Source organism: Hemicordylus capensis, chromosome 2, assembly GCF_027244095.1.
Source record: "Hemicordylus capensis ecotype Gifberg chromosome 2, rHemCap1.1.pri, whole genome shotgun sequence".
Taxonomy (NCBI): domain Eukaryota; kingdom Metazoa; phylum Chordata; class Lepidosauria; order Squamata; family Cordylidae; genus Hemicordylus; species Hemicordylus capensis.
The window spans coordinates 353,941,558-353,955,413 of NC_069658.1; the positions used below are offsets into that span (position 1 = coordinate 353,941,558).

Here is a 13,856-nt window from a genome sequence, read left to right on the forward strand (position 1 = left end):
TTTCAAAAACAAAAAAGTTAAATCTTAAACACTCTTTGGTTTCTCTCTCTCACCATTTTCACACCTTCTCCTCTGCAAAGGGCCTCATAGATCTCCCGCTCTGGCAGGTAATCCTGAGGTCTTTCATAAATCCCATCTTGTGTTGTTAGTTCTCTTGTATCAGAAGTCTCATTTAATGGCGTCATTTCTCTTTCTTTCTTCAACAGCTTCTCAAAGTATTGCATGTTGCTGCCTGCCCTCTCATGACTGGGATCTTGGGTGGGAGAAAAGGGCAAAAAGAAAAAAGAGAGAGAGAACAAGAGGATAGTTAAGTTAAACTTAAGTTACACTACCTGATCAAAGACAGCCTTCAGGCCTATAACACTATCCCAGTTATTTTTGTGGAGACAAGAATTATCTCACTCGGTTGTACCTTAAACGCCCATAAACTGAGCATCTGGACTTATACTCGTAAGTTAAACTTAAACTTTTGTTTCAAACATATACTTAAGTATAATTTGTTTAATTTAAAATTATACTTTTTAAACATATACTTTTGATTCTGTTTGGAAGTAAGGATACAAAATTGGAGAATAAGCTCAATGTACTGTGATAAAGAATAGTCCCTGCTGCAGTACTCATAGCATCTCATTGTCTTAAAAGGAGCATAAGTAAAAAGTGATTGCACCATTTTCATTTTGAACTAGACAATAGAACATTCCACCCAAGCAATTGGATAAGGAATAGTGCACTCCCTCCAAAAGAAAGTAAAGCTCTCCTTTTGGTAAGTTCATTATGTAGAGAAAAGATAATATCAACTCCAAGGTTCAGAACATTTTGGATATCACTTCTAGAAAGACTTCAAAACAGAGCCAAACTAGTCTTATTAAGAACTTTAGTGCTTTAATGAGATCTTTCCTTTTAAACTTCAAAATTTAACATCAGCACGAATTCCTGTAGTCTATACAACATGTAGTAACATCAAATTATTACCCCTTTAAAAAAAACACCGAACAATATTCAAGTCCTCATTATTGATTTAAGTGATTCCTGACAGAAAGACAGTGAATTATTGTCCTGGGTTGGATAAACAGAACTTTAATGTAAATGGCTGACTATGCTGACTGGTACCAGATGTAGTGGGGGAAAGGATGAGTAACTTCCATCAGCGCACACACACGCAATGGATCAATATATGGAAGGCACAAATCAATCCCGAGTCTCCTTGCATGTGTATCTGTGCATGTAGCTAGGCAAGGCAGGTGGAGGTGTGAAAACAGAATCAAGCAAGCATAGGCAGTGTGCTTAATCAGAGAGTGGATCATCGGCTACATATTTATTGGATCACAAAGGCTTAGTTCCGCTTCTTCATAAATTAACAGAGGTGAAGCAAATGTTCCACAGTACCAGAAGAACCAATATACTGTGTCCCTTACCCAGGGAAACCAGGCGCCTAGTGAGCTCCATAGCTCTGTGTAAGTCACCAAGCTGGAAGACAGCATAGCCAAGGTAGTCCAGAATCTCCACTTTAGTGATAGTTGCCTCTTCACCATCATCGTGCTGTTTCAAAGCCTGCTGCATCCAAAGCACAGTGTGGTAATAATCTCCTTCATTGTAAGCTGTTTTCCCCATGCCAAAGCAATCATCCACTGACAGGACAGATCTGTACATTGTTCCTAAATTAAGACATGCAAATATAAACACGTATGAAATTCAAGCACTTCTGTATGCGAGCTTCATAAAAACTGAAGGCCTCTTCAATTCTATTCTAATTGATTCGCTCTGTTGTCAAGCTGCACCAACATGGAGGAAAAGTGTGAATTGGAGTAGTTTCATGCTGCTTTCTTTCCCACAAAACCTGCCAAAAATAAAAGCTGGGGAAGGAACTGAACTCCGGTAACGACCACCCAAAATCATGCATGCTCCAAGCCAACATTTCTTCTCCTCCCATGTTCCCTTAAACTGCTAGGAGGAAAGCCCACTAAGGTGGAGGAGGAACTAGACTCAAAGAAGGTCTACTACAAAGTGCACCTCCACCAAGTTCAAATTCTTCCCCATCCATAAGTTCTTTTAAACTCCAGTGGGACGAGTTATTCCCAGCTTAAAAGACTGCAGGTGTTGCTAAGTCATCTCACAGGAGCGATATTCAGAAGCCCCTCCTCCAAGCCCAATTTCTTGCTCCTCTAAAAGGGAAAGTCCTTTGAAGGGCTTTTTATGGACAAACAGAGATTTACACTTTTATCCACAGAGCAAATCAGATGCACAACTAAATGCATATTCGAATACAGCTGTGCAATACAGCTTTCAGGCCCTTTATGGGCCTCTGAACTGGTTTGAACAACCAGTGTTTCTGCCAGTTCAAGGGTGGGGGTGTGTGTGTCTGACTTTAAGGGTCGGGGAGGCTGCATGTATCCATCCCTCCGTCTCTGTCCCCGTCCCCCCCGCCGGCACTCTGTTTGGAAAGGGACCATTGGGGCAGCAGCGTACCTCCCTGTCTCCCTGTTGCCTCCTTGGTTCCAATGTCATCGGAAGTACCCGACACACCTGCACATATTGGTGCATGCACACGCATGTTGCGCTTGCGCGCCTGATACACACACTCGCGTCAGGTACTTCTGGTGACGTTGGGACTGAGGAGGCAACGGGGCGGCAGGGAGGTATGCTGCCGCCCCAATGGTCCCTTTCCAAATGGAGTGCTGGCGGGGGGGAAGTGGAGGGTGGGGTGAGTGCACTCTTCCCCACCCTTAAAGTCAACCCCCCCCCACACCTTTGAACTTCCCCCACCTGGTTCCGTGCACATCCCTAGCTTTCAATGCAAAGAGTTTCCAAGCAATAGTCCACTGAAAGCAATGCAATGCAAATAGCATCTGCACACAGATGCAAAATTCAGTTTAACCTAGCACAAATTACATTTTTCACAGGTCTGATTTATCATTCTGTTCCCCTAAGAAATTCACGTTGGCATACATGTAGTTAACCCTATATGAAGTAGGTTAGGCCAGAAGTCAGACCACCTACTGTGCTTCGTAGAAGAATAGGGACCTGGACCCATGCTTCTCCTTAAAAGAAGGATTTGGATAACATCAGAGACAGAGAGCACCTATGTAAAAATAAACACAGCCTCCCCTAGTTCAGTCATTATACTCTATGCATAGTGAGCTGGCAGAAGCCAATGTCCACTCCCAATCTCACCATATGTGGAAAGTCTGGGTGCAACTATCACTTGAACTGGTCTTCCATTTCAGCCTTAAAAACCCTCACAGAAATGGCTGTGAATCTAAAACCTTTCTGAAAAGACAGGACACCAATTTGATAAAACACTCCTACTCCAAGCCTCACTGCGTTCGTTTTGAACCAGCAAATTATAGCCATAACATTGAGATGTTAAAATTACCTTTATATATCTTTGACACCAGACATTCATTGTCATTAGTCACTAAATAAATTGGAACAAATCCCAGCTTAACATGATTTAAAGTCAAACAGACTTATACTCAACATGAAGTCTGTACCCGAGTTACTGTTCTTGCTTTAAAAACCTTAAAACTCATGTGAATCTCAGTTGCCACTGGAGTGTTAATACACAGCTTGCCAAGTTTTTGTTCTGCCTGAAATACGATGTGATGACCTGAAAATGCCCTCTAGATCCAAAATACTGAGCTAGCATGCCAGTTTGAAGTAAAATAATGCTAAGAGTGCCTTGGTTTAGCAAATGGAATTCGGCTTAACAAAATGAGATTGTCTGTCTCTGTTTGAAACAGAACAAATTCTATGACAATAGCATTATACATTTCCAGGCCTGCTTCTTCTGAGGCTTCATGGTGAAGCCCACATATGAGTGGGCTTTCCTGAAATCTGGTGAAGATTACAAAGTTTTCATGGCCAATCATATTCCTGGAAATGCAGAAAGCAATCACCATGTTACAACTGGAAACATGGCTACAGCCTTATTTGACTGTAGAGAACAACTTTAATGTTTCATGGCTCACTCTGTAGGTAGCGGTATTAATGGAGAACCAAAACACAACCAACAAGTTTAACAAAGCTAGTTAAGAAGCAGAAAGCATCCAACAGTCACCTGGGAATTCTCCTTTTGATATCATCTCAGCGTCCAGTTTGTATGTATCCTGCAAGCGCATTAATGCTTTGGCAGCTCCAGTCTCATCTTCTTCATTCGGAAAGAACTGACGCTGAATTGTAAGATTTGCAATAAAACCTTTATAAGAATAAGATGGAAACAGTTAGCAACATGCCTCAAATGTATATAATCTATACCAGACTGATATGCAATTGGGAACATCTGCCTCATCCCATAGCATATCCTTTGTGGGATTCAGATGGATGAAATTTAAACTTAAAACAAACAGTGTTTACAGCACGCTCTCTAAATTAAAAAAAATATATTGCTCTTTGTTATTTGGCGTGCAGATTAAAAATCCATGAACTAAACATGCAACAGTCATCAAGAGGGAAAGTTCTCTACCAGAAACTAAGTAAAATACAATACAGACAATGGACAGAGACACTTGTAACAATGTCATGGTGAAATACAGAAATTAGGAACAAGGTGACTTTATATGGTTCAATGCATGAGGGACTCCAAAGCCACCATGTTATTCTTTCATACAGTGGTCCAGTTCAGATGGAATGGCCAAACTATAGCTTATCATTTGTGTAAGCAATAGGTTGCCTCAGATCCAGAATTAGTAACCTACTTCAAATCATGACATAAAAACTATGGTTTGTGTAAACCACTGTATGCCTGATTTAGATAAAATGACAAACTAAGGTTTGTAGAACTAGGAAGTATTTGTGTGGGGAAAGAACAGGAGCACCTGAGGAGAGGAAAGGGGGTGAGCAGAGTCTGCATGTGCTCGAGGTTCAGCCCTGAAGACAGACAGCTGTTATACTGGCACTCGTTGAGAGCATGTTAGACCCAAGTTAGAGAATCCCTGAGGTATAGAATTTGAGAGCAGAAATCTGTCAGCCTAACTGTAGCGGATTACAGCCTTTGTCTCAGAGCAAGCACCCATGAGGGAAGAAATGCTGAATCATCACTGCCGAGCTGCCTGGCTTGGCTTTTCCTAAAACTCTTCTGTACTTATCGGTAGGTTTAAAGCTGCCGCCGCCGCCACCCAGCTTATTGACAGAGCTTCAACCTCACTGGGCTTGAGGTGGAATCCCAGGGAAAACTCTATTTTGCTTTTGGACATGTACAAACATCTTCCGCATGCAAGCCTACGCGTGGTGAGAAAACTGATAGCTGCTGAGCGTCTGAGGACATGCTTGTACCAGAGAAAATCCCCCTTTGGGCCCTCCTTTTCCTGAGTTAAAAACCTATTCAGAGGCTTGTAAAAAGATTACAAACCAAACAAACCACAGTTTTATTCAGTTACTACAGACTGCTCCATCTGAGGCTTTCTAGCTTTCTTAGATACAGTAAGAATACTTAGGAAAGGTGAAGTGTGCCGTCGGGTCGGTGTCAACTCCTGGCAACCACAGAGCCCTGTGGTTATCTTTGGTAGGATACAGGGGGGGTTTACCATTGCCATCTCCCATGCAATATGAGATGATGCCTTTCAGCATCTTCTTATATCACTGCTGCCCTTTATAGGTGTTTCCCATAGTCTCGAAAACATACCAGTGGGGATTCGAACTGGCAACCTCTGGCTTGCTTAGTAGATTACAAGACTAGGTTGTCTTAGGCACGTTGTATAGTCTTTTGCAACACCCTAGGTCAGATGGGCGTAGGCTAGTGTTTCTTAGTTTCATCACGTTACAGGTAAACCATAATAAAACAGTATCAGGAATATGCAAAAGCACGCACGCACCCACACCCCAAAGAAATAGAAATTCTAACACAAAGTCTGACTAAACCAACTCTTCCCTAGACTAAACTTCCCTTTTTCTTGAACTCACCAAATGTCAGATGAGAATTCAAGCTTCCTGCCCACCTATCTTTCAAGGAACTGCAGAGGTATTTTCCCTGCAGCCATCCTTCATGGCCACATGTCCTTCTCTAACAAAGCACTGCCTTTTTCCTCCCCAAAGCTCTCCAAGTCTCACCAACCTCATGTGCTGATTGGCTGAGCCCTGGAGTTCACCAGCCTGTCAGTCAGGACAAGGTTCACTTCCAGTTAACTCTTTAGGGAGAGGAGTGGCTGGTCACTACACTAACAGAAGCTAATCCAGAAGATGTATTATTTATTAATATGTATTTACAGTACTAGTAATGTAAGTGGCACTGTAAAGAGCAACATAATATTGGGGGCATTAGAGACAATGGGAGTCAGATATCATTTCAAGAACATTCAAAGATGGAAGGAGATTATGAAAACCATCTCTCTCTCTCTCTCTCTCTCTCTCTCTCCTTCTCCCTCACAGAGCAGAGGTGCTCCTAACAATTAAGGGCTCGTGAAAGGAATGACATATTAGCAATTCACAGAATGACGACTCAGATCTGTTGATCAGATTATTGGACACGAGACATAATGAAGAAGGTGCTGTGGGTAGGGCAGTGCTTTTGTACTTTAGAATAATATATATTACAAAAGTAAGACTGCACACATTTCAACTGCTCAAACCTCCAAAACCTCTGGAAGGAAAGGGGCTTATGACAGACTTTTTCCTTAGATGCAAAAGAATACAGTTCCAAACTCTCATTCCCAACAGCTGTGATCCAGCAAACAATGGATACAGCCAGATCTCACAGTCATCTATGAAAGGCAAAGAACCTCAAGGACAAGCCATTCCATAGCAGGCAATGGGGTAGGCCTGGCAACACTCCTAGTATTCACTCACATATGTTTAATATCTTAAAAGCTTTGAAAACATGAAACATTAATTGTAGACACATTTTTCATTCTCACTTTTGTAGTTAAAGCCTGAGTTATTCCTCAGTGAGAAGAGTCATCTCTTTCTGCTCTTGGAAAGCTTCATTTTATCTTGGAAAACCACGGAAACATATCTTACGTCTGGCTGGAAAAAAACACTTCAAAGTACCTATACTTTTAGCATAAGTGAGCCAAGTGGGGGGAATATGTGGTTGAGTTCTGAGAAAGAGTATTTCCTCGATACGTAAGTGTTAAGGAAGCAAGCCGTTCTTGTCACAAGGCTGCTTCACAAGATAAGAGCTAGTATATGAAACATTTCATGAAGAAAACGAGTGAACAATAAAATAATGCATATGCAGTTGCTCTCATACTACGGCAACTGCAAGTTCTTGATACTGTAGCTCAAGAACTTTTGCAGATCACATCTGGATAGCAGAATGTTGATTGCCACAACGGAAGACTAAAAGCATCAAATGCAGTTTATATACCCCTCCCCCACCAAAAAAAGTATATAGATCATGTTCCAAAGGCTGCAAGACCATATTTAGGGAAAGAAAAGGGAAAAACCTGCTCTTGTTCAAATAGTGTGCTTGGCATGATATGCAATCCTACAAAACACCCATACTGGGGAAGGGAGGCAAATGAGGCAATCTATACTTTTACTTGCTTACTGGTACAGAGTTTGGGGGAGGAGAGCTGGTCTTGTGGTAGCAAGCATGGCTTGTCCCCTTAGCTAAGCAGGGTCTACCCTGGTTGCATATGAATGGGAGACTAGATGTGTAAGCACCCTTAGGCGATGGAGCCGCTCTGGGAAGAGCATCTAGGTTCCAAGTTCTCTCCCTGGCATCTCTAAGCCAGGGCTGAAAGCGATTCCTGCCTGCAACCTTGGATAAGCCACTGCCAGTCTGTGTGCTGAGCTAGATGGACCTATGGTCTAACTCAGTGTATGGCAGCTTCCTATCTTCCTACGTTTATTTCCTGAATATCTCTGGCATGTTTAGATCATGGATTTTTCAAACTGTTTGACAACTGTTTGCAATTATTCCCAATCATGAGACTCACATGGCATTATAGGTTATCTAGTCCAATTCTTTGCTCGATACAGGAAATGCAGAGCTAGAGCATCCTCAACAGATGCTTACCCAGGCTCTGCTTAAAGACCTCCAGCAAGGGAGAGACATGTCCTGGCCCCAGGCAATTGGTTCCACGGTCAAAGTACTCTTATGGTTAAAAAGTATATCCTAATGCTCAACCAAAATCTGCCCTCCTGTAGCTTAAGCTTTTTAGGTCTAATCCCTCCCCTTGGGGCAGCAAGTCTTCACCCTTTTCCATGTGACAGCCCTTCAGATATTTGAAGAGTGCCTGGTCAGCATTGTAGCAGTGTAGGTCAGGACACTTGGTCAGTACTCACCAGCTGTGGTTAGTTTGCAAAGAATGAGCTTTGAGGACAACACAACACAGAGATAATTTGTTGGTCAAGCAACAGAAGCAACAGATGTTCACCAAACCAACTCCCTAATGATGCCCTAAGGAAAACATCTGGGAACTCCTCTGGTTTAGAGAAAGCTGGGACAGTTTCATTTGAAAATAACATTATTGCAATAGTGCCATTGTTCCTATTCCAAATTAAAGCAAATAAAAGAGAACTGGACTTGGGAAGAGAATGCTTTAATCTCCCCAAGTAACGTGAGCAGTTGGATCCAGAGTAGGCAATAAAGGTCTGTACACCAAGTGCCTTCTCTCTTGACACTCAGCATTGTGAAGCAATTGAGCTTGGATATAGAAAACCCAGTTCTCATTCCCACTCAGGGTCAATTTACAATTACGGTTGCACTTACAATGCACACAGGTAAGTGTATACCAGAGTTTCCTGAAGGTTATATGTGAAGTGGGAAAGGAGATACAGGCCTCAAGACACAATACATGGCAAGTGCTGGTGCAGGCCCGCGAGGCACCCCTGCATACACCTCTTGCTCAGCACTTTACCTGCCCCCCCCCACCCCCACAAGTAGTGTACAGATGACTTTGATTCAACCACCAGCTATGAAACTCACTGGGTGCTTTTCAACAAGTCCCTGTTTTTTCAGCCAAACTTGCCTCACAGAGTTCATGTGTGGGTACATTGCCACCTTGAGGCTAGCTATCTTGCACAGATACACTGATAGAGCCCAAACACCTTCTTTTTCTCAAGAAAAGCAGCTTTTGGAGAGCAATGTTAAGCCTGTCACCACTCCTCCCCAAAAGCCAGCTTTTCTCCTTGCAGAATTTCAACTGCAGAGTCTTAATATCTGAAACCCCCAAAGGGGGAAAAGGTTGCTGGCTGCACTGGGGAAGGGGGAACCGGGGTTCAGGAAACAGCAAAATATTAAGCCCCTCCTTGCTTCCCTCTTCTCAATCACTCTCCCAAATCAACTTTTCCAAAGGAAATAAGCACTGAGACTCTAACAACATGCAGTTAGCCCCTAATCTCCTCAAAGTAAGTGTGGAATGAAAAAGTATACACAATAAATAAATGGGGGGAAATTGGCTGTTCAGCACTACTCTACCAATATCCTCAAATATAGTTGTGATTACAGTTTAGAATCAACATAAACACAAAAGATAAATATGGTAATTTCTAGTTATTGGGTATTACTATGAAGGGGAATATTAAAAAACAAACAAACAGAAAAACATCCTATTGTGAATGAAATGAGAAACTGAATTAGTTGATAGATATGCTAACACCTTTTGAAAACTTAAGCAAGTGAGCTTTTGCAAGAGGAAACAGAGACCAAAGGTTTCCTGCTTTGCTTATAAACTATTTCAGAAATGTGATTCCCTTATGATTCTCACCCTTGGTTGAGTCTTCAAGAACCAGATTCTCTAGTTCCAGCCATTCAGTATTTAGACGCTTCACCAGTTTATATGCATTGACTGGGTGTGCAAGATAACCCTCTGGATCTGAAGTGGATTTGATAGTTAGGGATTCCATCTTCTCAGCCCAACTGCAAAATAAAAGTGTACACCTTGATGCAAAATACAGATCGTATGTTATGTATTTGATCTGATTTTGAATCCACTCCATACCAAGAGGGTAAGTAATATTAATCCATTACATTAATCCAAAAGCCCCCAAAAGGAACATGTGATCTCTCTCCCATAAGAACATAAGAACAGCCCTAATGGATCAGGGCCAAGGCCCATCTAGTCCAGCATCCTGTTTCGCACAGTGGCCCACCAGATGCCGCTGGAAGCCACAGGCAGGAGTTGAGGGTGTGCCCTCTCTCCTGCTGTTACTCCCCTGCAACTGGTACTCAGAGGCATCCTGCCTTTGAGGCTGGAGGTGGCCCTCAGCCCTCCAACTAGTAGCCATTGATATACCTCTCCTCCATGAAGTTATCCAAACCCTTCTTAAAGCCATCCAGGTTGTTGGCTGTCACCACATCTTGTGGCAGAGAATTCCACAAGTGGATTATGTGGAATTCTCCTTCCCCCCCCACACACACCAAGTTGCACTAGTTTCATAGGCTTGGATCCAAAGGTCTTCCTGCATAAACAGAAGGCGCTTCTGCTCATGGAAGATGGAGAGCATCCCTGATTTACAATTATTTCTCCTTCCATTCCAGAAGCAGCAATGTTCCCAATGGTCCCCCAGTTCTCCAGGGCAAATTTTCAGGGCACATATGTTACAGAGGGAAGAGAAAGCCTTGCTTTGTGAATGCAACTCTGTTCTAGTCAAGGAAAAGAAGTTAACCTTTGCTATTACCATTCCTCTTGTAATTTTTCCAGCTATACAGTAACCTTTAGATTTGCAAAGCAAATCACAGTGAAATCTTTTTTATTATTATTATGTCTGTCTTACGATAGATTTTTGCAAGTCATTGCACAGAAACAGCTGCTGTTAAAAAAGTACCCACTGAGGCTTGGTGCCACATCTGAGTCTGTTGAACTGGCACAGAGATATAACCTGCAGTCCCACTTCTGGATACAGAAATGCCCATGATTGCTCTTGTGCCAAGAACTGCTGAGATGGGTAGTTACAACATGCTCCTTAGAGCCAGCTTGGTGTGGCATTCTTTGGCTATTTCCTGGCCCATATGAGAGCAATGATTAAATACATGTCTGCAGGGGGGAAAGAAAGCTACCTCTATTTTCTTCTGGTCATGCAGTGTTATCTGATCTACTGCCTTCTTCACAGGCTGTAACCTACAAATGGTAGTCTAGAAAAGGAGAGCTCTAGTAGGCACTTGCCCTTTTTTGCAGTCAAATTCCCTAACCTGATTGTATGGAAGTGTCTCTTGTGCTTGCAGGCAATTTTGACTGCAAAAACATGGGGGAAAGCCTCCTAGAATTGAAATACAAGTGTATGGGCCAGGCTAACATATAAAAGTAGGGAGCATCTGGTGCACTGAAATACTGATAGCGAGTAGGAAGAGGCTTAAGTTCAGAAAACATTTCCACTCTCTTCCAATGAAACCAATATTTAGCGAAGATCTAGCCTACATTTGTGGATATTTGAGGAAATCTGCAAGCAAAGTGTTCAAATGGTGCAGAAATGTGAATGCGTACCTTCAGCTCAAAACAGCAACCTGGGACAAAGAGTTGGCAGGTTGTAAAAAGCAGCGATACCATCATAAACAGAGTAGCATGTCTAACCAATTATTTCAGCCAACTATTCTGTATCTCTGCTATGGCAAATACGTGCCCTTCCATTCTCTCTATTAACTGTCTGAGATATATATAAATATGGAAGCTAATGCATTCAACATGTGGCTAATCATCATTATTATCAAGATAAAATGAAACAGAAAAACATTTGAAGTAAAATCTTGTCTGGAGCAAAATCTGGCGGGTGGTGAGGGCTTATTAGAAGACTGAAAATGCTACACATTTTTCCAAAGTGAAAGGTTATGAATATTTATTGACTAGTTTTAAAAATGTGTACCCCTCTTTATCTTATAAAAATAACTCAAAGTGCTCACAACAAAAGAGAAATAAGAAATTAATTTTTAAAAATAAAAATATGTAATAAATCTCGGTAGCAATAACCAGCAAAAGTCACCACATATTTCAGTAAGATATTTCTGAAAACATTTCAATAAGATAAAAAGTGGCCCCAGCAGATGATTAAAAAATCATCATTTACATAAGCAAAACCAGTTAAGCTCAAAAGCCTTCTTGAGAAACCAGATCTTGGCCCAGTATAAGAAAAGGCTGGAGGGCACCTCTGGGGAAAGCATTCTATAAGTTGCAATCACCACTGAAAAGTTCTTTATGAATACGGTTCATTTGAAAGTCTAATTTTTTAAAACCAAAAACTTAATTTGAAATTTTCTTTTATCCAACCATCTGTCTCATCGAGAGAGAGAAAACAGAGTAGAAAAATATTAGACCAGCATCAACTCACTTTTGCTGAGGTTAGGTATAAGTACAATGAAACAAGTTGTGATGGTGTTTCCTCTAGTTAATCAGCAAGTGTGGGGAAAGGATTCTTCAACAGACCATGCATGACTGAATGAAAGTTTAAGACTACAGAAGGATGTAGAAAATTGACCCAAGAGCTGTTTTGGATACTGTATTAGTTTCCCTCTCAAACGTGAGAACATTTTGCACTGAAAACATCTATTACTAAATCTCTATTCCCTCCTTGGTCATGTCCAATATAAGTATGACAATGTCCAACAACAGGCAAAAGCAGATATATTAAATTAAAATGGAAAAATAAAGATTTGACTCATCCCTTTACCTTTTGATTTTAGCAAGCTTAGATTCTTCTTCTTGAATATATGCCTTCAATGACTGTACCAGATCTTTTTCAGCATAAATCAGGTCCGTCATCTGGCCTTAAGCAGAAGAAAGTCAAATGTTATTGCATATTTAAAAGAGAAGAGGCCATTCCTCTCCATGAGTATAGGCAGAAAGCAGACAGACACTGAAGGCTAAGCAAAAGACACAATAAGCTATTTCATTATGATGTATAAAAGTCTATTGCAACAGACTGAAATTTATGATACCAAATAAGTTTATTCAAGCCTAAAAAATGTGTTTTTCCATATTAATAGAGCTACTTTTCTGCAATCTATCTAGAGGAGAAAATCTCAGTATATAGGGAATGAAGTTTTGCTATCATTCCTTTGCCAAGTTACCACAATGATGACCCTAGCCACAATCCTGCTCTGGTGCTTCATTATAGGTGTAATTAAAGAGAGGAACAGCTTAGCTTTAGTGAAAGTGGGCACTTTTCTACAGTGGGAAATTTTCTACATATTTTAAATATTTTTAAAGTGACTTCTTTAAAAAATATTTTAGGTAAACCCAGGAGATATTCATTATAATGTTAGAGAGGGAGAATATACTTTTTAGGAAATAAAAAAAATATTATCTTCAAATGGCACAGCATTGCTGGGGGAAGTCAAAGGGAAACTTTATTAAAAAAAAAGATGTTTTTATGTGCATAGGAATTTATTTTTTAACTTACAAGAAATATGCCAAAACATTTAAACACCAGTTGCAAAACTGTCCCAGTGACAGGGAAGACGACTGGGGGCTTGGGAATGGCATCACTGGCACTAGCCAATAAGCAAAAGTCATGAGTGTGAGTGAATGAGTGAGTGAGTGAGTGATCAGCCTTTGTTTCCTTTTTTGGGAAGAGGAATCCAATTTTCCCGGATTCCATTGGAAACATACTGAAAACCTACTTTGATCTACAGACCACAACAGGACAAAAGCCATGTAATTAATGTTATGTATGCTTACAACTAGAATTATCTCTAAATGGTTATTAAATCCAACTATGGAAAACTAGGGATGTGCCGAAATGCTATTCGGCATGTGAACAGCAGTACAATCCCTTTAAAACTGAGGGCTTCCACAGCCTCTTTAACACAGAGGAGAGCAGGTCCATCCCTGCTCCTCCTCCACTCACTGCCATTGCCATACTCACAACCATGCTGACCCCACAAATGGCTGTCACACATGCACAGAGGCCCTGTGCATGCCAGCACTGCATGGGAGGGCATCTGGGGTAGAGGGCCATCAGCGCACACTGAGAGCTGGGGGTGG

General features: G+C 41.4%; 1 protein-coding gene and 1 long non-coding RNA gene across 6 annotated transcripts in view; one reads left to right on the forward strand and one right to left on the reverse strand.

Moving 5' to 3' along the window:
* P4HA2 (prolyl 4-hydroxylase subunit alpha 2) overlaps window positions 1-13,856 on the reverse strand; it is a 57,898-nt gene that overhangs the window by 21,544 nt on the left and 22,498 nt on the right. For all 5 annotated transcript variants that reach the window (XM_053298839.1, XM_053298840.1, XM_053298838.1 and 2 more), the window contains 5 exons: window positions 12,541-12,637; window positions 9,648-9,799; window positions 4,058-4,195; window positions 1,416-1,655; window positions 54-253 (listed from right to left, as the gene is read on the reverse strand). In XM_053298839.1, the coding sequence (XP_053154814.1) occupies window positions 54-253; window positions 1,416-1,655; window positions 4,058-4,195; window positions 9,648-9,799; window positions 12,541-12,637 (827 nt within the window). The remainder of the gene's footprint in view (window positions 1-53; window positions 254-1,415; window positions 1,656-4,057; window positions 4,196-9,647; window positions 9,800-12,540; window positions 12,638-13,856) is intronic.
* On the forward strand, window positions 211-4,110 carry LOC128346023 (uncharacterized). The gene is made up of 3 exons (XR_008316743.1): window positions 211-450; window positions 687-763; window positions 3,976-4,110. It is a non-coding gene; the product is annotated as an uncharacterized LOC128346023 (long non-coding RNA).